The following is a 26,305-nucleotide window of genomic DNA, read 5'->3' as shown; positions in this document are numbered from 1 at the left end:
TTGAGGCAAATTTATTTCCTAAAACTGTAACACTGATGAAAAATGGCAATGAAATGAAACTTAGAATTTTTAAATTTCTAGTGCAAAGAACTTGGGGCAGCTAAATATGAAACATTATATTTGATACGACTGATGCAGCCTCATGATGAATATGTTTTTCGGATGAAGCTTATATTGACATCAACTTGAATTTTGTAACTATCTTATTCATACGTTACACACCGAACTACTGCATATCAATGACTACTACTTACTTTGTTTTTCACTAAAGTATCAGTGCCTTGTGCTACTTTCTGAGCACTGCTAATTTGAGGATATGCTTTTAAATTGAAGTCAGTCTTCTGTAGGTAGATTTCATTCTCTTAAGTGCTGCAAAAAGTTGCTTGCAGAAATTTGTAGGGCCAAATATGAACATAATCTTAGTTGCTAACTTGTGAAGCTATGGAAATTTATATTAAAGACAATATTTTACAAGTCTAAAAGACTTATTTTATTATTAAACTTATCACTCAGCTGTCCGTCATACAGCAGGTCCATAATATCTAACTGTAGCTAGGCATGCACTGACGTGTTATAAATTGATGCTAGTGTGACTGACCTTTGCTTTGAAGTTCCTAACCTCATCATACTGGTGCTTTTCATTGATTTTAAAAGAGCTACTCTCCACTTTAAGCACTGGGCCATTAAGTATATATGCTTGCATTTAAAACTACAGTGAACTTAACACAATGTCATTTCTCTGCTGAAAACACCGCACAGTTTTGTACTTCTCCTGCACTATATAATGATGCCTGACAGCCACATTCATTTTACTGTGAGCGGTGAACACTCACTACTCAGGTAGTGAACGAGCATGAGCACTTGTGCTTGTCTGTCCGCCTCCTGAACAGGCCTGCTATAAACCATATAAAATGTAGTTCACCAACAAGTTGAGTAAGCATCCCAAAACATACCTTCTGCACCGAAATACAAGAACTATAACAAGTGGATGGGATAACTGGCAAGTTAAGAGTTCAGTGATATGACTACATTTACAAGGAAAAGTCTACATTTAATGCCAGCCAGCATCTGAGATGTACATTGATGTGGTTCATAAGAAAGAAACTCCTGACTAGACCCTGGACTTTTAGTTAAAAACTTTTTCTTTTCCTGAGTTCATAGTTGCAAATAAATTGTATTTACGCATTTCATGACTAATTAAACTCAAAACCATCACTTTTATAGTACCTAAAACAGCCTTTTTCGACATTAACACCTATTTTTGCTTATTTCAGCTATAACATCCTAAAAGATACCTACTTCTTTCATTTAACTTAAAATTCTTGTATTTTTATAAGATTAGATTTGCTTACAAGACTGGCAAGCACGCAACAAAGTCGTTAGTAGTTATGTTTGTATGCTTCTTAGGTTTTAGTGCCAATTTGGAATTGTGATATTTTGGAAAAAAATGTCTGTAGCTCATATAGCCCTGGTCTACTGCCTGTTTCCACACAGAAAGTAATTCATAGACCTTGAACTGACATCAGATAAAAGAAAAACAACAACAACAACAACAACAACAACACAGAGGAGACTTAACGCTGCGTAGCAACTGAAGTAAAAAGCTTCACCTCACTCCTTAGTTACACACACTCTCTCATTGTAGAAAAGTGAGGCCATTGTCAAATTTTTGTTGTCCAACAACCAAATTGAACTAGTATGGAGTGTACTGATGGATGCATGAAGTGTAAGATGTTCATTGTTCAAAACCCATTCTAGTTTCAGTGCGCAAATAGTTCAACAGAGGAGAATGCTGAAATCTGCTAGTTGAAAGTCTAGTTGTATAAAACTGTGGCTACCAGAGTTTCCACACTATACAACAGATGGAAAAATTATATTCTGCCAAGCATGCAACAAAGAGGTTAGCTGTTATGTTTTTATGTTTCTTAGGTTTTCCTGCCACTTCAAAATTGCGAATTTCTTGTCATATCTTTTGACACCAGAGCATTTGTGAAGCAGATTAATTTATAAATATAGTTCAAAATTAGAGTATGAGAGACTGGGACTCAACTGTTCACTTTGATTATAATTTTTAAGTAGCAGAGTTCAATTTTGACAAAAAGGAAAGGTAAACAATTTGAAAATGCCATACCTGTACGACAAAGCATAAATGTTTTTAAAATGATGCACCAAGTTCTGATCTCTTTTTTTAAGATTTGAGTTGTGACAAAAATCTGTTCAGTGACAGGCTAGTTGGAAAACTAAAATCACTAAACTGTATTGTATGTTTCTTTTTTTAATTTTATTTTGATCAAATTAAGTGGCAGTGTTGCTTTAAAAATATCAAATGCTTTTATATGCAATTCTATATAGCATCTCGCTTCCTTCTTTTATTAGTTTTGAATGAAAAAGTCCCACTTATCTGAGATGGAATATTACACAAGGCAAATGTTGAACTAAAACCAAAACTAAAGCAAACACGTTTCACAATGACATCTGATGAATACACCAAAAAGAACCAACTTTGCAGTTGACCTGTGTCATGCTATTGTGGAAGCAAACATCCCCTTTCGAAAACTAAGAAAATCCTATTTTATAAGCTTTCCTTGAGAAGTGCTGCCATCAGTCTGATTTTCATTTACCTTATTTTTAATGACTAATAATATGCTCACATGTCAACAATGTGCATTTTACATTATGTTTAGTTTTTCTGCAGAATACTTTTTAGGGCCTATTTCAGGTTTTATATAGCCTAGACGAGGTACTGAAAGGGCCTATTTTAGGTGGCTAAAATGCTTTCTCAGTGACCTAAAACTCCACAGTCTACTCATGACTTATATGAGTTTTGTACAATGAGGAGATGGAAAAGTGTATCGGTAATTCTTTTTCACACAGGCTATTATCACTGATCTTGTTTACTTGGACATATTAACAGCCACTTTCAATAAAGAGTCAGTAAGAATAGGTCAGACTTAGTTTCCTACCACCCGTTTTGAATAAATTAGCATTAATGAAAATTGTAGCAAACAATCTTCTCAAAAACAGCAATAGTGCTTCTAATTCATTCAAATGGGACACTTCTGTTTCTCTGATAACATGCAATGTGGTTAATACTCCATGGTTTGTTACTGCTTGTGGATCTTAACACATGATCAGTTCACATTTCTTTATTTCTGGAAGTCATTAACCACAGAAAGTCAGTAATTTTTGGTTCTATTTTGCTATTTCTTGTTTGAGCTGCACAAAGAATTTATCAAAATACTGGTACTAACAATGGGATTTCAGTTTTTCTCAGTATATATTGTGTTTTCTCTTCCATTTTTGATTGGATACAGTTTAACGTCCATGTATAAAACCAAGAAAATTCAAAACAACTACATGCAATAATCATTTTGAATAAAGCAAAACATAAACAAAAGACATACCTCGTAATGACACTTCCAGAGGTAATTTTGGCAGGGGTAAATTGACGACATCATTCAGTTCAACCTCCTTTTCTTCTATGAAATGAAGCTCTCTACCCCCACCAGATGCAAATCGGAAAGGAATGTGGTCTGGTGCATATATTCCATAAAGTGGCTGAAAAATGAGTTTACCTTGATTAATAAAGGATGCTGAATGAAAAGGAAAGAGTATTGCTAAATTCAGGATGTACAACCATTGACTATAAAACAAATGAGATTACAATGATATCCACTTAATACCTTCTTGTCTGCTCAGAGGACAACAAAAAATGTTAGTCCTCTTACTGAAATTTACCATGGACTTCAGCATGCATACGTAGACCCAGGTATATATGCAACCTGCACTACATGTCATTTACACTGGAGCGCATGAAAGAACATTGAAGCAAGCAAGCAAGACAGAACAATTAACAAATGTTCAGCATTATCAACTTGCATACACCCTAGAACAAAGGTTTATACTGGTGGGATGGAAGACAGCATGAGAGAATGAGCATCCATCATTAGAACAGTACGAGCTCCGAACTCTGCATTATTGCCCCCCCCCCCTCACCCCCCACTAGAATCATCAGCATACACATTTCATTCAATTACACTACTTACTGCCATGATGAAAAACTTGTTTTGGTTTTGTTTTGCTTTAGGGCACAAAAATGAAAAAACAACTGGGGTCATATATGCCCAAGTCAAAACTATAGAACATTAACACAGAGAGGAGTTAAACAACTATATGTGAGTTCCAATTGACAGAATAGAAGACAGCTAAAAACAGGCATGTGGGAAAAGAGCTAAAAAAGACACCATACAGAAATGGAGGTCCAAAACTAAAAATTAAATGGCCTTCGCCATATTGCTTTGGCGGATAAAAAGGAAGACGCGGTCGACAGGCTGTGCGTCATTTGCTAAAACGCCCGATAACACAGATGGCAAACCCAAGCAGGAATGTAAACGGTTAAAAAATGGGCTTTCCATCAGGAAGTGGCAGACAGTTAAAAATTGGTCACAATGAGTACAAAGTGGTAGGGTAGCACCACTTAGCAAATGAAGATGGCTAAAAACGCAGTGCCCAGTAAGCAGCCTAGTTAAAATGACCTCCTCCCAGTGCAATGGCTGAGAGGAGGTCGTTGCTGGGAGAGGCTTAATACATCACAGCTTATTCTCGTGAAGGGAGGACCATTGGCGATACCAAAGAGACACCACCTCCTGACAGACAGCAACACAGATATCATCTGAGGGAATATAGGTACTCAGGGGCTGAGGTACGAGGACCGCAGCTTTGGCAGCAGCCTCATTTCCTGGCAGACCGACATGGCCAGGAACCCCAGATATAGCACACTGGCTCCACCAAGAGTGAGCAGTTGACAGTTTTCCTGGACCCGCTGCACTAAGGTTGGTTGGTTGCTTGGGGAAGGAGACCAGACAGCGTGGTCATCGGTCTCATCGGATTAGGGAAGGATGGGGAAGGAAGTCGGCCGTGCCCTTTCAGAGGAACCATCCCGGCATTTGCCTGGAATGATTTAGGGAAATCACGGAAAACCTAAATCAGGATGGCCGGACGCGGGATTGAACCGTCGTCCTCCCGAATGCGAGTCCAGTGTGGAACCACTGCGCCACCTGCACTAAGGGATGGGCAGTGTACAGCGCACATAGACTTTGAAGGGCACTGAGTGAGTCTGAGCAGAGGACACAATTCAAAAGGGTGTGTCGCTGGATGTACTCCTTGGCCTGATACAAGGCGAGAGCTCGGCTGTAAATACTGAGGAGTGTGCTGGAAACCGATATTGAAAGACGTGGGTGTCAACAACAAAGGCACACCTGACCCCATGGTCAGTCTGAGAGCCATCAGTGCATACAAAGGTACTATTGCGAAGGTTGTGAAACTGAAGATGATAGACCGAGACTGGAATAGTGTCCTTAGCAAGCAAGTGAAGGCAAAGGTCAACACTGGCCGCTTCACAAAGTCAATGTGGTGAAGGGTTCACACCCACTGGGAAAGGTGCAGGTAGTGTGAAGTTATGCCGCCGTAGCAAGTGCTGAAAGCGGTGATGAAAAACTGTTTTATTTGCATGGAATTATTTTTTGTATCAAACACACTGTTGGCAATGAAGCAACCTAACTGCGAATGCTCTCTGTGTGAATGTACCAAGGTGAAGAATGTGTGAATTTCCTTTGACAATTCACTGAAAGGTCAGCAACCAGCTGAATATCAGCAGCAGCAGCAAATGTGAATTGCCCTAGACCAAATCCTGTTAGCTTGAGCTCACCTACCATTTACACCGAAGAGAATTCTTTGTTTATTAGTGCTCATTCACTTGTGTTCCCTCCAGGATAAACTAGGCTTTAGGCAATTGGTAAAATATTTTCATGGCAGATACATAATCATCAGTTTTGTGGTCTTCAGCCTCAGACTGCAAACATATCACACTGAATAACAGTGGCAATCCAATGTGAATAAAGCTATTGTAACAACTTAATGTAAAAGACATTGTGGCAATGAAGTGACTGTATCATTACACTTTCAAAAAGCTAACAACTTCATCTTGGGGTTGAAGCTCACTTTTTGTCTGTGTTTGCTTCCAAATATACAGGGTAATTCCATGATGATGTTACTAACTTTCAGTGAGGATGGAGAAGGGTAAATGTGTCAATCTGAGGTAAGAGAACAAGGTCCAGAAACAATAGGGTCGAGAGAAATAAGGGAAACTTGTTCTGAAACCTCTGACAGCAGAATACATGTAACAGTAATGCTATTGCTAAGACTGTAGGGTAGGGGACTTCCAGAGGTGATAGTTTGAAACAGAGAAGGAAGAAAATGCCCAATAAACATGGAGCCTAAAATGCATACATTAAGAGCTATGAGCACTTGTTCTTCTTCTATACTGTGAAATACATCTCTTCTACTGCAAGCTCCTTGGTTTTCCATATTTTTGGAGGAGGTAGTACGGACTGAAACAAGGAAAAAATTTCCAATATGTATGGGCTCTAAAATCCATAAATTAAGAGCTAAGCCCCTTGTTCAGCAGAAGAGATGTGTTTCACAGTGATGAAAATGAACAAGTGCTCATAGTTTTTAAGGTATGCATATTACAGCCCATGTTTACTGGACATTTTTGTTGTTGTTTTGGTCCATACTACAACCTCTGAAAGGAGCCTATCCTACCAGTCTTAGCAACAACAGTACCTGAACATGTATTCCAATGTTAGAGGTATCAGAATGGTTTCCACTTATAACTTTAGATTCAATCATTTCCAGACCAGGTCCCTTACCTCAAATTGATACATTTATTCTTCTGTCTCATCCCTGAAAGTTTGTAGCATCTTCACAGAATCACCCTATATACAGTAATTATGAAAATAGGGGTCTGCTTGGGCAAACTAAATTTTCTTCTTTAACAGTTATTAATGGATTAAAAGTGAGATTTAAGGATTATATGAATATCTCAACACCATATCAGGCATTTCTGAGAAAATAAATGAACACTATATCAAAAGTGAAACTTCACTGGAACAAGTTTTGATGCTAAGGAATAAAATTAAGTTTGCTCAGTGCAGAACACATATTTCCATAACAATGAAGACAACACAAATAATTAAACATCATTTCTCTGTTTTCTTCAAGATTTGAAGATGAAGCGATCAGTCTCCAGTCCACAGACTCACTTGAGGCAGATCTCCATGCTAGTGATCTACACCAATCTAAATCTACTTACTGCACTCATCACTTGGCCTTTCTCTACAATTTAACCCCCCCCCCCCCCCCTTGCCTTCCTACAATCACCAAACTGACAATGATACAGATCTCCCCATACGAACCACACACCTTGCTGTTGGTGGGGAGGTTGTGTGCCTCAGCAATACAGATAGCCGCAGTGGAGGTGCGACCACAATGGAGAGGTGTCTGTTGAGAGGCCAGACAAACATGTGGTTCCTGAAGAGGGGCAAGCAGCCTTTTCAACAATTGCAGGGGCAACAGGTTGGATGATTGACTGATCTGGCCTTGTAACATAAACCAAGATGGCCTTGCTGTACTGGTGCTGTGAATGACTGAAAGCAAGTGGAAACTGCACTCATAATTTTTCCCAAGGGCATGCAGCTCTACTGCATGGTTAAATGATGAAGGCATCCTATTGGGTAAAATAGTCTCCCATTAGTATCTCTGGGCGGGGACTACTCACAAGGATGTCATCATCAGGAGAAACAAAATTGACATTCTACGGACTGCATCATGAAATGTTAGATGCCTTAATTAGACAGGTAGGGCAGAAAATTTAGAAAGGGAAATGGATAGGTTAAATTTAGACACAATGGGAATCAGTGAAGTTCGGTAGCAGGAGGAACAGGACTTCTGGTCAGGAGAAAACAGCACTATATATAAAAGATAAAAAATGGGGGTAATGCAAGGGTGGGTTTAATAATGGACTAGAAAGTAAGAATGCGGGTAAGCTACTATGAACAGCATAGTGAATGCATTACTGTAGCCAAGATAGACATGAAGACCACACACACCACAGTAGTCAAAATTTTATATGCCAATTAGCTCCACAGATGATGAAGATACTGAAGAAATGTATGATGAAGAAATTATTCAGATAGTTAAGGGAGATGAAAATTAAATTCCAATGGGGGACTGGAATTTGATAGTGGGAAAAGGAAGAGAAGAAAAAAAAAATGTAGGTGAATATGGACTGAGGGAAAAGGATGAAATTGGAAACTGGCTGTCAAAATTTTGCACACAGCATAATTTGATCAGTGCTAACACTCCATTTAAAAATCATGAAAGAAGATTGTGCACATGGAAAATTGTACAATGTAAACACCAGAAGGTTTCATACTGTACTGATGGTAAGACAGGTATTTCAGAGCCAAATTTTAAATGGTAAAACATTTCCAGGGGCAGATGTGGATTCTAACTGAAGAAGGTAGGAAACTGAGAAGATGGGACCTAGACAGAGTTTCAGTTGGAGTGGAGCATTAGGCAACAGTTGACCAGAACAGGGGAAAGGAATACAGTAGAAGGTGAATAGGTGGCTTTAAGAGATGAAATAGTGAAGCCAGCAGAGGATCAAATACATAAAAAGACAGTCCCTCGTAGAAGTCCTTGAATAACACAGGAGATATTTAATTTAACTGATGGAAGGAGAAAATATAAAACAGCAGCAAATGAAGTATGTAAAAGGGAATACAAATACATAAAAAATGAGACTGATAAGAAGTGCAAAATGGCTAAGCCAGAACAGCTAGACAAATGCAAGGACTCAGAAACAAATTTCACATGGAGGAAAATAGATACTACCTACAGGAAAATTTAAGAGCCCTTTGAAGAAAAGAGAAGTAATTGTATGAATATTAAGAGCTCACATAGAAAATCCGTTCTAAGCAAACAAGGTGAAGCTGAAAGGTGGAAGGAGTATATAGAGGGTCTTTACAAGGGAGACACACTTAAGGGCAATATTATAGAAATGGAAGAGCAAGTAGGTGAAGATGACGTGGGAGTTATGATACTGTGAGAAGAATTTGACACAGCACTGAAAGGTGTAAGGTGAAACAAGGTCCTAGGAGAAGATGACATTCCATCAGAACTATTGACAGCCTTGGGAGAGCTAGTCATTACAAAACTCTTCCATCTGGTGTGAAAGATGTGTGAGGCAAGCGAAATACCCTCAGACTTCAAGAAGAATGTAATAATTCCAATTCCAAAGAAAGCAGGTGCTGACACGTGTCAATATTACTGAACTATCAGTTTAATACATCAAAGTTGCAAAATACTAACTCAAATTCTTTACAGAAGAATTGAAGAACTGGTAGAAGCCGACCTTGGTGAAGATCAGTTTGGATTCTGGAGAAATTTAGGGACATGTGAGGCAACATTGACCCTATGACTTCTCTTAGAAGATAGGTTAAAGAAAGACAAACCCATGTTTATAGCGTTTGTAGACTTAGAGAAAGATTTTGACAATGTTGACTGCAATACTCTCTTTAAAATTCTCAAGGTGGCAGGGGCAAAATACAGGGAGCAAAAGGCTTTTTAGAACTTGTACAGGAACCAGTTGGCAGTTATAAAAGTCTGGGGGCACCAAGGAAAAGCTACAGTTGAGAATGGAGTGAGACATGGTTCTAGCCTACCCTGATGATGTTCAATCTGTACACTGAACAAGCAATAAAGGAAACCAAAGAAAAATTTGGAGTAGGAATTAAAGTCCAGGGAGAAGAAAGAAAAACTTCAGAGGTTTGCCAATGATGCTGTAATTCCGTTATAGACTGCAAAGAACTTGAAAGATCAGCTGAACAGAATAAACAGTGTCTTGAAAGGAGGATACAATATGAACATCAACAAAAGAAAAACAAAGATAATGGAATGTAATCGAATTAAATCAGGCGATGCTGAGCAAATTAGATTAGGAAATGAGACACGTCAAGTAGTAGATGAGTTTTCCTATTTGGAGTTTAATGTTTAATGTCCTATCGACAATGAGGTCATTACAGACAGAGCATAAGCTCAAATTAGGGAAGGATGAGGAAATCGGCCGTGCTCTTTCAAAGGAACCATCCCAGCATTTGCCTGAAGCAATTTAGGGAAATCATGGAAAATCTAAATCAGGATGGCCAGATGTGGGTGTGAACTGTCGTTGTCCTGAATGTGAGTCCAGTGAGCTAACCACTGCGTTATGTTTGGGCAGTGAAATAACTGATGATGGCCAATGTAGATAAGATATATAATGTAGACTGGTGAGGCAAAAAAAGAATTTCTGAAGGAGAAGAACTGGTTAATTTCAAACATAGATTTAATTGTCAGAAAGTCTTTTTCTGAAAGTATTGGTATGGATTGTAGGCATGTATAAAGTAAAACACGGATAATAAAGAGTTTAGACAAGAAGAGAACAGAAGCTTTCGAAACTTGGTGCTACAGAAGAATGCTGAAGATTAGAAGGCTAGATCACATAACTAATGAGAAGGTACTGAATAGAATTTGGGGAAATGAAATCTGTGGCACAACCTGACTAGGAGGAGGAATCAGTTGATAGGGCAGATTTCAAGACATCAAGGTATTACCAATTTAGAAATGGAGTGAAGTGTGTGGGGTAAAAATCATAGAGGGAGACCACATCATGAGTACAGTAAGAATTCAGAAGGATGTAGGTTACAGTAGTTATTCGGAGATGAAGAGGCTTGCACAGGATAGAGTAGCGTGGACAGCTGTGTCAAACCAGTCTACAGACTGAAGACCGCAACATCATAGAGGATTAAATATGGTTATGTAATTACAAAGTGAAATCGAACAAAAAGTTGTGGAATTATGCTTCAAAGCTTTCTTCAAGACTGAGGAATTATGCATAGAGTCTTTTAATCCTGAAGAAGTTACATAAACTTTTTGTTACTTCAAATCTCTTTGTGTGTTTCATTATGTGTATATGTGATCAATGCACTGCAAAAATGATTGTTCTGTTGTATAACAAATAATTTCAGAGAGAACTGGGGCAATAAAGTATGCAAACTCACAGCCTCGGAATACCGTTACCTAACTACAGTCTTTACATCTACATCTGCTTGGATATGCAACACATCACACTTAAGTGCCCGGCAGAGGGTTCATCAAAACATCTCCACAAAATTCTCTATTATTTCAATCTCGAGCAGTGCACAGAAATAATGAAAACCTGTATCTTTCCTTGCGAGCTCTGATTTTCCTTATTTGATGACGATGATGATGGTTTCTCCCTCTGTAGATCGGCACCAACAAAATATTTTCACATTTGGAGGAGAAAGTAGGTTACTTAAAGTTTGTGTAAGATCCTGCCACAATGGAATGCCTTTGTTTTCATGATGTTCACCCCAAATCCTGTATCGTGTCCATGATACTCCCTCCCCTATTTCTCGATAATACAAAATATGCTGCCCTTCTTTAAACTTTCTCGATATGCTCCACTAACCCTACCCAGTAAGGATCCCATACCATACAGTAGTCTCCAAAAGAGGATGGACAAGCACAGTGTGAGCAGTTTCTTTAATACATCTTTTGCATCTTCTAAGTGTTCTGCCAAAAAACGCAGTCTTTAGTTCACCTTCCTCACAACATTTTCTGTGTGTTCTTCCCAGTCACTGTTTGCTAACACTACAGAGGTGAGAAAAATAGCATGCAAAAAAGAGCTGACACACAGAAAGCAGCATTTCAATTTCTTTACAAAGTGAGTCCAGAATCCTGTTACAAAGTGAATTTGAAACTACAGAATCGCTCAACAACTATGTGCAGAAATGGTCATTTTACTGACAATGGGAGGAACAGTTGTACATGAAGAAGGAACACTATTCAAACATTCATAGCTTTTATAGTCTTACTTCTCATTAATTTCTTGATCGACATACATTTTTACACTCTCCCTCAAACAACAAACTGCACACCTTAATTCTAAAACTATTGTAATTTATGGGGCATAGTTGATAACAAGTGCACTTCAATGCAATATTAAAAATTACACTTTGGTGTTTAAGAAGCATCAGGAGTCAACTGAAGGTAATTTGGGAGTGAAAGAGATGAGGGGAAGAGTACAACAGATAATTTTCAGTTTCATCATCAATGACAAATCTGCTACAGTTGTAAAAGTTATTTACTTCTAAAAAGGAACAAACAACCCAGTTTCAGGACTTGTCCCATCTTCAGGTGCATCTGCAAAATTAGAAATCAATTAAACACCTACCCACAATGTTAACATAAGCCACACAGAATCAACAGAAATGCTTAGAAAAAACATCTGTATGTTACCAAATGTGGGTCCATAAGGGACGCATATCTGAAATTGAAATATGTTAAAATACTGCACCCCTGATACATTGTGTAAGACAAGATATCCTCTTCAACCCTAGGCCTGCCAGAAAACCTCTCTCAAAGGAGGACCTACACAAAAGGATGAAGATTCCCTATTAAAAGAGCAGAACCACTGATAAAAGCAATCAAAAATAGAGTACATATTAATGGTATGACATCCCGGTTCACCATTGCATAACTTAACATCGGTCTGGGTTTAAGGGTGTGCCACATATGAACCTGCATGAAGGCAGGTAGATTTTCCCCATGTCCGGAAGAACAGACACAATTTTTATCCCAAAGCCATTATGAATCAAGACACAAAGGAATTTATGACATTAGCTGCCAGTGGGCACTGATTTAATACTAGAACAGCAGAAAGGGTCAATTTCACCCCACTGTAATTTCTCTTCTGAATATAAGTAAATCATCCCACAATACAGTGGCGACAGTGAACAGTAATGCACAGCAGTTGCTGCTCATTGTTGCAACTTGGCACATGTACATTTCAGTCCACAACAGCTTATGTTGTGTCACTAAGGCAGTCTTTGTCCGTGAAACATGTTTTCGAACATGTATCGTCAGTGTGGACTTTCTGATGAAGAAGTGTTACATCTCCTAGAGAATTCCAAAGCTGAATCGGAAATTGACTTTACTGATGAAGATGATTGACACAAGTGAAGATGAAGACATTGTGAATGAGGGGCGATAAGTGGAAGAGGATTCAGATGCTGATATACATCAGTCACCAACTCTTTCATCACAGCAGGTACAGTTGGAAGTGTCTACATAGATGATTGCAAAGGGATGGAACCGTGTGGTAGATTGGAAATTATTCACCTTCTGGAAGGTGGTCAGCTGTGAATTTTCTGAAGGAGAGGAGGAGGTCCCACAGCTTATGTTTGCCAATGAGTAGACAGCTCTGTCATCAGTGCCTTCAGCCTTATTTTTGATGAAGCAATGCTACATCTCATGACAAACACACAGAATCAAATGCTTGAATATTACTAAAACACAACGACTGGACTGCGTCACTCGAGGAACTGGAGAAACTGACAGCCATCATGTGTGTTTGGGGTGTATTGTGCACAAAATGCATGTCTGCGGATGATATCTGGTCGCACTCTTGGGGGTCTGCTTTCATCAATGACATTATGCCAAGGGACAGATTTCAGGAGCTTCTCAGATTTCTCCATTTTGATGAAAAATCAACCTGGGCAGAACATCTGGCAGTCAACAAGTTCACTCCTGCATCTGAAATTTGGGGAAAGTTCATTGAAAACAGTATTTGTGCTTACCACTCTGGAAAAAATATAACCATTGATGAGCAACTGTTACCAAGCAAAGCAAGATGCAGGTTTACTCAATTGATGTCCAACAAACCAGACAAATATGGTCTCCAGTTCTCGTTGGCTGTTGATGTAATGACAAAGTATATATGTAATGCTTTCCCATACCTCAGCAAAGAGGACACGCATAGAGAGAAACAACCACTTGGAGAGTAGGTCATTCAGCATCTTAAGGGGTGATTTGTAAATCAAGGAAGTAATGTGACCACAGACAACTTCTTTATGTCTCTTCAACTTGCTAAAAAACACAAAGGAAAGAAAACTTCATTAGTTGGTACAATGAACAAGGTCCTCGGTGAAATCCCCGATGAAGTAAGGAAGCCAAATGCTAAAATACACTCCACCACAATACTGAACAATAGTGGCAACACAGACTGCACCTTGACTGTATACCAAGGAAAGAAGAATAAAAATGTCATTCTTCTGAGTATGCTGCATGCTGAAGTAGTAATAAGCAAGGAAGGAAAGAAAAAACCTGAATCCGTAACGTTCTACAATGCAACAAAGTACAGGGTGGATGTGGTTGACCCGTAAATATACTACAAAGGTTGCATGTAGGAGATGGCCAATGCATGTCTTCTACAAGATACTGGACATGGCGGCAATAAATGCATGGGTCGTCTATAACATAGTAACAAACAAGAAAATGGAAAGGAAGAAGTTCATACTTCAACTGACAAATGAACTGAAGGGAATGAAAGAGTAAGAAGATCAGGCAGAGAAAGAGGATATGGGACTAAAATCACCTAGAAAGCGGAGGAAGTGCCAAATCAGCCTCTGCAAAGGCAACAAGATCAAAGAAAACTGTGTACAGTGCCATAAAGCCATGTGTGGAAAATTTGCGCGTAAAACAGAAATGACCTGTGCTAAGTGCGCCTAGCAGCTTCAAATGGCTTCAGTGAAAAGTAATATAGAGTTGCTTGTAAAACACATGTGAGAGTAAAATGGACCAAATATACTAAATGAGTCTAGAAGGTTGTATGAGTAGTTAATAAATTAAAATCTATAGTTGAGAAACTTGTTAGCAGTAGCAACAATAAATTTGTATGATACATTGTTGTTCAAATAAGTCAGTAATTATTATTTAGAATTGTAAATAATTGTTATGATTACTAGAAATAAAACATGGGTTAACAAACACTAAAAAGAAGTGCTTGTTTAAGTCAAATATGAAAATATTTTATGTGGGGTCAAAATGACCCCTTTCCCCCGTTTTAGGAATGTCAGAAACTCCGGCGTTAGTGATTTACAATTTTACAACTGCACCTGAAGATGGGACACACACCCAAAAACTGTTTTTTTTTTTTGTTTCTTTTTAGAAATCAATAATTTTTACAACTGTATCAGGTTTTATCACTGATGATTAATATCAACAGTTGCTTATGTCCCACCAAAGATAAACACGTGAATTTTTAGTTTACATTTTTACAGGGCAAAAGACTGCTTACCTCAACATTTTTCACTTTTAGAGCATTGTCAATATCAGGTCCCAACATTTTTTGCCTTTTCCCATGGTGCATGAACTTCATTGCATCCTAAATCACAGAAAATCAAATTTCAAGACCAGCAACATTTTCAGCAGATCACAGTAGGTAGCAATGACAGTAATAACTATGGTAGCCCTACATTTTACTTGAGCAATCATACACAATGTTTCAAATACTAACATCAATACAAATTAATTTTAAAGTACACTGAGTACTAACGACCGTACACAACATTAGCCATATATTACAAAAATTTCATTATTTAGTAAATGCTGAGAGGAAATGTGACAAGTACGACTGAAAAGGAATGATCTGTACAAGCTCGAGGATGACTAAGGGTTTCCCTGGAACTTAAAATTTAAGTTAAACTTTATCAATAACAAGAATTGATAGGAGGCTAAGCAGTTTGTAGAGTCTATGTTGGTTATCTGTGGAAAATGACACACACTGATGAGATGGCGAAAGAAGGCATAAAGTACTTACGGCCCAAGGAGGGCATTTTACAATGATGTCACATGTACATTATAGAAAATTAGTCACTGTTCACTTTTTGATTGCCAGCCTTGTCACTATGTGCCCCTCAGAAGTTCACATTACAGCCTACCATCAATCCAGTTAAATGACAAGTAAGTCGGTGTTTCCAATTAGAACATATTCTCAGGAGGCACCAATAAAATTACAGGTCAGCCAGAGGAAACTGAGCGGGCAATAATTTGGCCAGAGTACAGCTGACCAGTGGATGCAGTTACCTGGTGAGTGCATCAAAGCTCCCTGCTGGTGCACTGCTTCTATTCATCTACAGTACTGATAGGATGCATTCTTGAGAAATAAATTAACAATGTGGTGTTCATTCACATAAGAAAGCACATCTGACACACAGGATTGTCAACTCCGGCAACTCAGGCTAGAGCCTTTTTGATATTCCTACCTGGAGTTTCCATTGCAAATCCTAAATAATTCATCATTATTCATCCTTTTGTGTTCCAACCTTAAAGTTATTTGTATTGTCCTTGTACCACTCCCTCATTATGCATTGAAGGACACATTTAAAAAGAAGTGATGACAGGCTGTCTCCCTGCCTTAAATCAGTTTTCACCAAGAATGATTCAGAAAGCTCCCCTCTGAACTTAATTTATGAATTTGTATTTGTTAGGTAAGTTCTGTCAGTTTAATTAATTTTGGCTGGAGTCCAAAATGTCTCAAAATTTTTAACAGTGAGGATCTATGGATAGAATCATATGCTTTCTTAAAATCTATAAACATAATTGAGAGAGGCTTGTTTTGTTTGTGGTAATAAACCACGATTAATTTCAAAGTAATCTTTTGTTCGGCACAGATTCCCCAAGATCTGAAGCCTCCCTGGTATTCCCTCAGTTTCTTGTTCTTTGATTATATTGTGTAAAATCCTGGAAAAAAATTTACAGGTGCTGTCCAAGCATGACATTCCTCTATAGTTGTGTGAATCACTTATGTCTCCTTTTTTCATAAAAAAGTGGGCTAATGATAGTTGTGGTCCATTCTTCTGGGAATTTTTATGTTGCTCAATTTTTTTGTAAAATTTGTTTTACCAACATACTTCCACATTTCCACAAACACTTTATTTTCACCACATGCTTTGGAATTTTGTCATTTCTTTGAGTGCAATTTCTATTTCTTGCACTGTAGGTGGGTTTACATTTTCTGATTTGGTTTTTACAGGGGTGCTTGGGTCTATTGTTAAAAGCTTTGCAGCCAGGAATTATGTATCTTCCTTGTTAATTGTGTAATTGTTTATCAAAGGTTTTGAAATAATCTCAGGAATTGGTTTTGTAGTAGTTTTCTTTAAATGGAACCCAGTAGATCCTTTTGGTATTGCCACTTTGTCTTTCTGATAATTTCAAAGAATTTTTTCTGATGTTTTTGAGGTCAGTTGCATCTTCTTCTGTTTGCGAGTTTGAAATTTTGTCCGAGCTTGATGTCTTTCATAATGAATTTCATCACATTCCACAGTCCATCACGCACGTTTTTTATGTGATTGACTGGGGGCAGATACTTCAAATATTTTTTTAAAAATTGGTATTAGTTTCTGTTATTATTGGATTTTGGGTGTTTTTCTGACATTTGTCATTTTTGACTAATTTATGTGAGTCATACTTACTTAAGATTTGCTGATGATCTCGCTCTTCTCGCCAACAACATTCAAGAAACCAAACAACAAATACAATCAATACAGGAATTAGCCCAGAGGGTTGGCTTTAAAATATGTTTTGAAGAAACAGAAATAATGCTAACAGAACTGCCACTGGCAAACAAAATTAGAATCGGAGAGCACAACATAAAAACAAAACTGTTGAAAAGTTTAAATACTTGGGAGTAATACTAACACACAACCACAAGGCAGAGCAAAATAAAAAAAACTGACTAAAACATATCATGTTACCAAGAACACATAAAACAAAAACATGCCTCTCAATAGCCACAAAACTGAAACACTATGAAAGTCACACAGCCACACATAACATACACAAGCGAAACTATATTTAAAACTACCAACATTGTAGAAACAGACACGTTACTGAAAATAGAAAGGAGGATAGTCAGAACATGTGTAAATAGAAAACACCAAAAAGTGGGCATTTGGAAAATAGCTTCAAATGAAACAGTTTATAAAGAAATAGAACCAGTGACAAGTACAATGAAAAAGAAACTGATCTCTTTCCTAGGCCATTTTATGAGAACAGCAGGAAACAGAATTGGCAGGAGAGTGATTGAAAAGTTATGGAATAGAAAGAGCAGCATTAGATGGATTGCACAGATCAAGGAGGACATGATGAAATTATATATTACGATGGAGGACTTGAAAGAGAAGAAAGAAGCGTTCAAGATACTGCAGGACAAACATATCACATTACTAATAAAAATTAACAGACAGAGGATGGGAAGGGTGATTTCGGAAGAGGAGAGAAGGGCACGATCTGAAAAAAAATGCAAAAGTACTGGGCCAACAAAAAACAGAAGAGATGGCTCTTGTATGGCTCTTTGTATGAAATCTGAGGAACCAATGCTTCCCCAAGAACACATAGGCCAGCTATTTGAAATTTCCTCTCTCCTTATTTAACCTGAGGAAGTCGGAGACTCTAAAATGGTGCAAAACCTCAACTTTCAGAGAATCCTGTCGACAACCACTGCAACTTCAAATACACAGCAGCAACTGAGACCTCATCAGCTTGTTACTCAGTCTAACATATGCAATGTTATGAGCCCTTTGTATTTATTAAGGTGCCGAGAGCTGATACTTTCCAAATCCAACAAGCGTATGAAATTCAGAATCAAAATTATTTGAATATCAGAATCGATATGCAGTACCCCAACTACTAATTCATTGCAAGCTGTAGGTCACAATCAATACTTTTTCCCCCTTCAAGTATATACATAAAAAGATCGCCCAGTTTCACTTTAATGTGTGTGTGTGTGTGTGTGCGCATGCACATGCGCGCGCGCGCGCGCGCGCGCGCGCGCGCGCGCGCGCGCGCCCACACACACACACACACACACACACACACACACACACACACACACACCAGAAATACTGTGCTACAAAACAAAAGTTTTAAAAATAAGTGACTAAAAAGACAATTTTCAAGATTTTAGTGGTGTGGTGTAACATAACATTCTTTGCCCAGTACCACATATATTTGCAATTATATCACACTGCTTAGTGATAAAGTAGTGGATAAATTGAAAACTATTAACACAGAATATTTATCTTCAAGCTCCAAATGGTAACAATTGTTTAGTTGCATCATGTTTCAAACGCTACAGGAAAGTGATGCTCCACTACAATGCAAAACCATCTGCACACAAAGGATATGTTTTAAATTCTTGTATTAGGTTCATACATCTAACTGTGATGCCATCCTGTTATACCATCCTGTGTGACCTGGTGTTTCACCAGTATAAATTTTCCTCTTGTATTTACAGAAGAGGACATTTGCTACAACTGTTTGAAATGTGTCACAGAACTCCAGAATCCTGTCTCCTCTCATGTTTCTTGTTTTCCAATAATATGGCTTTCTTTGCCCTCCCTAGTTTGTACTGTGGGCTCTTTTATGATGGTTGTTGGGAACAAGATACATTGTCTGAAAGGGTACAAAACTGACAAAGGTAAAGGTAATTTCAGGAGTGTCCCAAGGCAGTGTTATAGCATATCGTTTGCACTGACCTAGTAGACAATGTGAGTCTGTTTGCAGGTGCTGCTGTTGTCTATAGGAAGGCTACAACGGCAGAAGACTACAGTGAAATGCAGGGTCGATAGAAGCGTCCGATCCCACGCGTCTGCTTTGACCTGTGACGTAAGGATGATGTCGTGTGTGACGTCATGACGGCGCGGAGTTTGGTTTGAGTGTGGCTGTCTCCAGTTCTGTTTTATCTTATTTTATTTACTTTTCTGATCCGTTCGTTCTATCCCGTGAGATTTCTTTTTTTAAAAAAAGACAAAAAACACTAATCAGCTACTGAAGCATCTTTATCTTCTATGGGTTGCAGGGGTTACGACCCCTGGGGAGGTGGGTGGGTATTCATGCATGGCTGTCTTCACTTACACGTTGTAGCTACGCAAGGCGTCTAAATTTGTTCATATTTAGTTTGCCCCCCACCCAAAACACCCCATTTCCTGCGCTTGTCCCGTTAGTGTCATTAGGCTTCTTGTGGAAAGAGTGTGTGTGTGTGTTTTTGTTTCCGCCATATTTGTGACATCATGGGTCAAAGCAGACGGGCGGGATCGGACGCTTCCGTATTTCCGAAATGCAGAAAGACCTGTAGAGGATTGTCAATTGGTGCAGGCGCTAGGAGTTGACTCTGAATGTAAATAATTGCAGTGTATTATATATAAATAGCAAAGAGATCCATCACTGCTCAATTACACTAAGGTGATAAACCACCAAAACCAGTAATTACCGTAAAATACCCAGCAGTATCCATCTAGAGTGACCTAACATGAAATGACCACAGAGAAAAAATTATAGGAAAGACAGTAGGAAATCTGAAATTCATTGGAAGAATCTTAAAGAAATGATATTTAACCATGGAAGAACTGACTTACAAAACACTTCTTGGGACAATTCCTGAATTCTGCTTATCAGTCTGGTACCGCTACTAGGTTAGTTTAATGGAAGAGATAGAGACACTCCAATGAAGAGTGACACATTTTGTCACAATAAATTACTGTAAGTGTGAGAGCATTACACAGATCCTCAACAAACTCTTGTGGCAGATGATGTAATAGAGGTACTGTACATCATGGAGAGGTTGAAATTCCAGGCACCTGTGTTCTAAAACATGTTCGGCAACGTATCAATTCCTCTCACACATCTCGCAAAATGACCAAGCCGAGGAAATCGGAGCTCATACGTAGGTTTACTAACAACCGTTCATGCCATACACCTTTCATAAACCCAACAGAAAAGGGAAACATGAGAGTAGAACTAGAAGTAACCTCCACTACAGATTGTAAGGTGATATGCTGACTACAGATGTAGATGTAAATGAAGCATCGTGTCTTCACTGTGTGTTCTGATGAACATGCAATAAGGAATTAACACATTGACAAGATGAGGAAAATATTCAGTTGGGGTTGACTCATTGTCACTATAATGAAATGTAGTTTAAAATGCTATTGTATTTACTTCAGACACAGAAACTTCTGTTGCTGGAATTATTTCTAGGTGTAAGCATGAAGTGTGCACATGTGAGTGATAAGAATATTGTGGAAAGTAGATAGGAACTAAATATTACAGAGGTCTCTTCAAAGGCTTTGCAATTTTCACACTCAGATGCAGGTTGCGTATCTGGCTAAGCTGTAAACATGCAAAGGCCAAATAAAATATTTTTTTTTTTTTTTTTTTTTTTTTTTTTTTACTATAAAAAAAATTTCTCTTAAGTGTGATTTACACTATCACAGTCTGGAGTAAATGGTAATTATGCTTTAACATTCAAACAGCAAGCAAAACATTTAGGTAATTAAGATCATGTAGAAATTCAGAAATAAATTGGAAGCATACATTATTATCCACTTTTTGTACAAATTACAATTTAACTATATTGATTCACGGACTGGAAATAACTTTGACAATATGTTGTGCGACAATGCTTACAACAGAGTAAATATTCCACCACTTTTGTAGTACAAAGATAATCATTAGTCTTTCTCATCACATAAATAGTAAGTAGGCAGTAAGCCATCAATAGCAGCCTAATAACATTATTACCAAACAAGATACCCTTAAATCTTTTGTTGAGCACCAAAGTCCCTAGTTTTCAATTAGCAGAAGTCACAGGACTTTGGGTCAGTACTGTTTTATCCCTGGCCACATAACATACAACATGGAAAGTGACAGAACCAAGAGAGGAACTCCCTCTGCATTGCTCTTCCTTGTGCACCAGTTTGTATGCTGGGTAGGGCTTGGTTCCTCCCCTCACCTTGTTCTATTATTTATTTAGAAAAATAAAGTAAGTAACTTTTATGTTTTAATTAGAATGGAGTAAAAACAATTATCATTTACAATAGTTACTAATAATCTGTATAATTAGTGGCAGTTACTTCTCACTGTTCACACATGTCCTGCCACACCTAAAACTTGATTTCAGGATGAGATCTATGGTGTATGCTGTTGTATAGTGTTTGATTTGTGCTTAATCCACATGATCTATGAATCAGTTAAGCCCAACTGATTTGCAACTTTATATTTCATTTCAAATCAACATGACACATGACAAATTAACAGTAACTATCATACAAACTGAAGAGTATATGACAAAAAGGTGTCATTACAAATATACCAATTAAATTATACTCTTTCAAAGATCTTCCAACACCCTTCACTTGATGAGAAATCTTGCCTGCCTCAAATGTGAGCTATTTAGCAAATTTTCTTGGCTATAAATTAGTGGCAATTAAATCACGATTAGTTAACAATGAGGTACCTCTCCACAGACTAATGATCTTATCAAAATGATGGTGATCATGGCCTTAAGAAACAACAAATGGTTGACAACACTAACATGAAAACACTAGCAAAATAAAATCTGACACAGTATTGCAACCTCCAGTGGAATAGAGTGTTCTGGGTCAAGAACGGTATTGTTATCAATGTTTCAAAGACATTAAAAACTTGAAATTATCAGATCACACTGGAAAAACAGGGTTTTAATCAGGGAAGTATATATAACTATGGGATGCCCAACACACAAAAAAATATTGTCATGACACAGGCTTTGGCTTTTTGCCAACTCACAACCAAACTGTCACCTTCCAACATAAACTAAGTCTTGGTTATGCTTCAGATTAGTCTGTCATCACAAATTTCATTTAACTTCACTGGATTTAATAATTCACAGCCAATCACCTTCCAATGTGACCAAGACATCGGGTAATGTACACTCCAGTCTTTCACAGGAAACTCAAAAAGCTTAAGCGTCTGATCCCACCCGTCGGCTTTGACCCGTGGCGTAAGGCTGTTGTGGTGTGTGAAGTCATCATGATGGCATGGAGTTTGGTTTGTGAGTGTGGCGTCTTTGTAGGTGTCGTCGTGTTGTGGTTCGTGGTGCCCTCTGGTGGTGTGTTTAGGGGTTTCGAGTTGTGTGGTGTATTTGGTTCAGTTTGTCGTTACTGATTCTAGTGGCTGGTTCTCGTTTTGGCTGTGTTTCGAGTGGAACTGGTTTCAGTGAGTTAGTGATTTAGTGGTTTTGTGTGAAAGTAATTGTTGTGCTGTTCACTGTAGGTACTGTGTTAATGTGAGTAAATTAATTTGTTGTTGCTCTTGTTAGGTATGGATATGACCGATAAAATAAATAATGTGCGACTCCATGCTATGATGGGCGCGACTCAGCTGGGAGCTGATCAAATTTCTACAGCTTTTTGGGTTGATTGCGGAGGTAGTTAATTGCACTGTCTGTCTGAAGGAAAAAACATTGGCAAAAGTTCCGGTGTCTAGGACCAGGGGCGGTTATATGTGGCAGTGCCACAGGGATAACGTCGCAGTTCCTGGTTCGAAAAGTCTAGGTTGGGCATGCACGTGATTGTGTTGTTGACGTATTACTTTTGTTATAGAACCTCTCAAAGTTTTTGTGCGCATGAGACTGGCGTGAGTGAGAGGAGTGTGCTTCACTGGTTTTCGTTTTGCCGTGAAATATGTTCTGAGTTTATTAAGTACAGGAGTAAGTTGGGTGGGCCTGGGGTTTTGGTGGAGATGGACGAGTCGCAGTTTGCAAAAAGGAAGTATGGGAGGGGTAAGTCTGTGGTTGGTCTCTGGGTGTGTGGGGCTGTTGTACAGGGGGGGATGTGTTTTTAGGGTTGTGGAGGGGCGGTCTAAGGTGGAATTAGTGGAGTTAATTGAGGAGTTTATAGAACCGGGTTCCACTGTAGTTTCCGATGCTTTTTCTTCTTATAGGGGATTGAGTGAGAGGGAGTACAATCATTTAGTTGTTAACCATAGTTAAGAGTTTAAAAATTATGAGACGGGGGCTTGTACAAATACTATAGAGGGGATGTGAGTGGCCGTTAAGTCAGTTATTGGGAGGGGGAAGAGACGCTCTTCCAACCTTCAGTCTCATTTAGATGAGTACTGTTGGCAGAAGAGCATCCCTAAGGGCTATTGTTTTTTTCGGAGCTATTAGTAAGATGTAAAGGCCGAAGGTGGTTAGTTAGGGTTGTTTGGGTGGGTGGGTGACTGCGGCTCCGGGGGGAGGGGTTAGTTATTGGTACTGTTTGTGAGGGGGGGGGGGAAGTGTGTTGGTTTGTGATTTAGTTGTGGAGGATCTATTTTGTTGCAGTTTTTGTTGAGTTTTTTTTTTATTTTGCGTCTGGTTTTTGTTTACGGGTATTTTATTTTGGGGTCAGGGGAGGGAGGTTGGGTTGGGGTGTGGGTCTCTCTTATGGTTGTGTATTTTTTCATTGGTTTGTGGCTTTGTGTGTGTGTGAGTGTCTGTGTGTGTGTGTGTGTGTGTGTGTGTGTGTGTGTGTGTGTGTGTGTGTGTGTGTGCGCGCGCGCGCGCCCGTGCCTGTGTGTGATTGTAGTGGCCGACCTAGGTTGTGGCGCTGGAACTTTGTTGTGGTAAGTTTTTATTTTTCTTGCTCTTAGTGTATTTGTTGGGGGTGGGATCGAGAGCGGTGTTCCATTACAATGTGTGGTTGTGGCTGTGGGGTGTTTCGGTGTCGGGAGTTGCTGTTGAGCTATATAGGTCAAGGGAAGTGTTCGATTCCAATTTGTGGTTGTGGCTGTTCCGGAATCGGGAGTTGCTGTTGAGCTATATAGGTCAACGGAAGTGTTCGATTCCAATTTGTGGTTGTGTGTGTTCTGGGATCAGGAGTTGTTGTTCAGCCACATAGGTCATGGAAGTGTCCAATTCTAATTTGTCGTTGTGGGTGTTCTGGTGTCGGGAGTTGTTGTTATGCTACACAGGTCAAGGGAAGTGTCCAATTCCAATTTGTTGTTGTGGCTGTGGGTGGTCCAGCATCGGGACTTGCTGTTGAGCTATGTAGGTGAAAGGAAGTGTTCGATTCCAATTTGTGGGATTGGGAGCCGCTGTTGAGCTATATGGGTCAAGGGAAGCGTCCGATTCCAGAGGATATTGTGTTTAATGGAATTAGTAGAGTTTTGTGTCGTCGCTTTTTTTCGTCGTTTTGAATGGTGGTGTGTGTCTAACACCTAATTTCCCATGCTTGTCCCTTTAGTGTCATCCGGTTTTTTGTGGAATGTGTGTGTTTTTCGATGTATTTTCGTGTTTGTTGTCATGTTTACGTAATGAGGTCATAGGCGCCATATTGGCGTCGTGGTGTATGGTCGTTTCCGCCATATTTGTGACGTCATGGGTCAAAGCAGACGGGCGGAATCGGACGCTTCCATATTTCCACAACAAAATCCCTCAATGTATAGGCATCTCCATTAAACTCAAAGGCTCTGGTGAACAATACTATCCAAACCTCAACACACAGGAAATAAATGACATGCTATACCCAAATCATATCACTGATGTCTATAATTGGAAGATACAACTAAAAACACGACAGGCACTACTGATGATGTATTTACAGCCACAGTTACTGATGGCTCAGGCTGTTCACTAAACCCATTTAATCTAGTAGAATATAATAATATTCTATCAAAATCACGCACGTTTACAGTTCAGAATTGTGGCCACATTACTGTCTTCAGGCTTTTTAATTAAAACACTTCAAACGAAATTGAGTATTAAATGCCTGAATAAATGGGATATTTGGGAGGAGTAAACAAAAATATCACAGCACATGAAGGAAGAAATGAATAATGTTGAGGCAAATATGACACACAAAAATTTCTCTGGCAGCGTTTCGATTGAATGAGACTCTTACTTTTAACTTCATTCCTCAGACAGTGGTTTCTAGGATTTCTGGTTTAATGACTCTTAGTTTTAACTTAACTGCTATAAAATAATGAACTTTAAATGCTACAGTAAATGATCAGGTACATTAAAAACCTGGCAATGACCTTGGCAGGTGCTTGGTAACGCTATATTGTTAACAATGATGCAAGAATGGGCGTGCTACACCCCACTCGGAAAGGAACGGTGAACCGTATTTCATAAATTGGTTTCCGCTCTCGCCAAGTCTTTGTTTCTTCCAACATGCTTAAAGCTGCAAGAGGCATTAAACTGAAATGCAGTGTGCTTGAAGAAAATGTGATGCAAACAAGTGGACACAATGAATATGTCTTTGAGACGTCTGTGATCCGCAATAAGGTTCTAAATTATAGTGGAACAAATGCCAATATTAACAGTATACATCACAAGGATTTTGGAATCACTGGTGTTGCACAAGAAACGTAGGCTGTTCATAATTATTGATTGTTAGTAATAATTACACAAGGTCAAATAACCCAATTTTTGCTATAGTTCTTCAATTAATGGTAGGTACTGGTCTCTCCCAATGAAATTTAAATTTAAAACTGCGCTGCACAGTTTAGCAGTAACATTTTTTTGGTTTATGAATAAATAAAGCCAAGAACATAACCTCACTTACTTGGATAACTAGTTTTAACCTGTAAGAAACATCGTCTGCTAATTCCTTCGCTGCATCGTCCGGAAGATTGCCTATTCCTATACTCTCTGCAATAGTTTTTACAGAGTCCAACCCTAATGACGTTCCATAATACAAATCACCGTCACTCATTCTTCTCTGTTGTCACAAAATTCCAAAGCCATTAACACTAACAT

General features: G+C 38.7%; 1 protein-coding gene across 1 annotated transcript in view; it reads right to left on the bottom strand.

Annotated features, from left to right (window-relative positions):
- The window catches only part of LOC124616069 (transcription initiation factor TFIID subunit 6), a 125,783-nt gene extending 99,497 nt beyond the window's left edge, over nt 1-26,286 (bottom strand). The window contains exons 1-3 of the mRNA XM_047144306.1: nt 26,112-26,286; nt 15,041-15,127; nt 3,405-3,558 (exon numbers count right to left, since the gene is read on the bottom strand). Coding sequence (XP_047000262.1) covers nt 3,405-3,558; nt 15,041-15,127; nt 26,112-26,261 — 391 coding nt within the window. The 5' untranslated portion in view covers nt 26,262-26,286. The remainder of the gene's footprint in view (nt 1-3,404; nt 3,559-15,040; nt 15,128-26,111) is intronic.
- Nucleotides 26,287-26,305: the final 19 nt, after the last annotated feature.

Source organism: Schistocerca americana, chromosome 5 (genome assembly GCF_021461395.2).
Source record: "Schistocerca americana isolate TAMUIC-IGC-003095 chromosome 5, iqSchAmer2.1, whole genome shotgun sequence".
Taxonomy (NCBI): Eukaryota; Metazoa; Arthropoda; class Insecta; order Orthoptera; family Acrididae; genus Schistocerca; species Schistocerca americana.
Note: the sequence above shows the minus strand (reverse complement) of the source record. Positions and strands in the feature narration are given on the sequence as shown.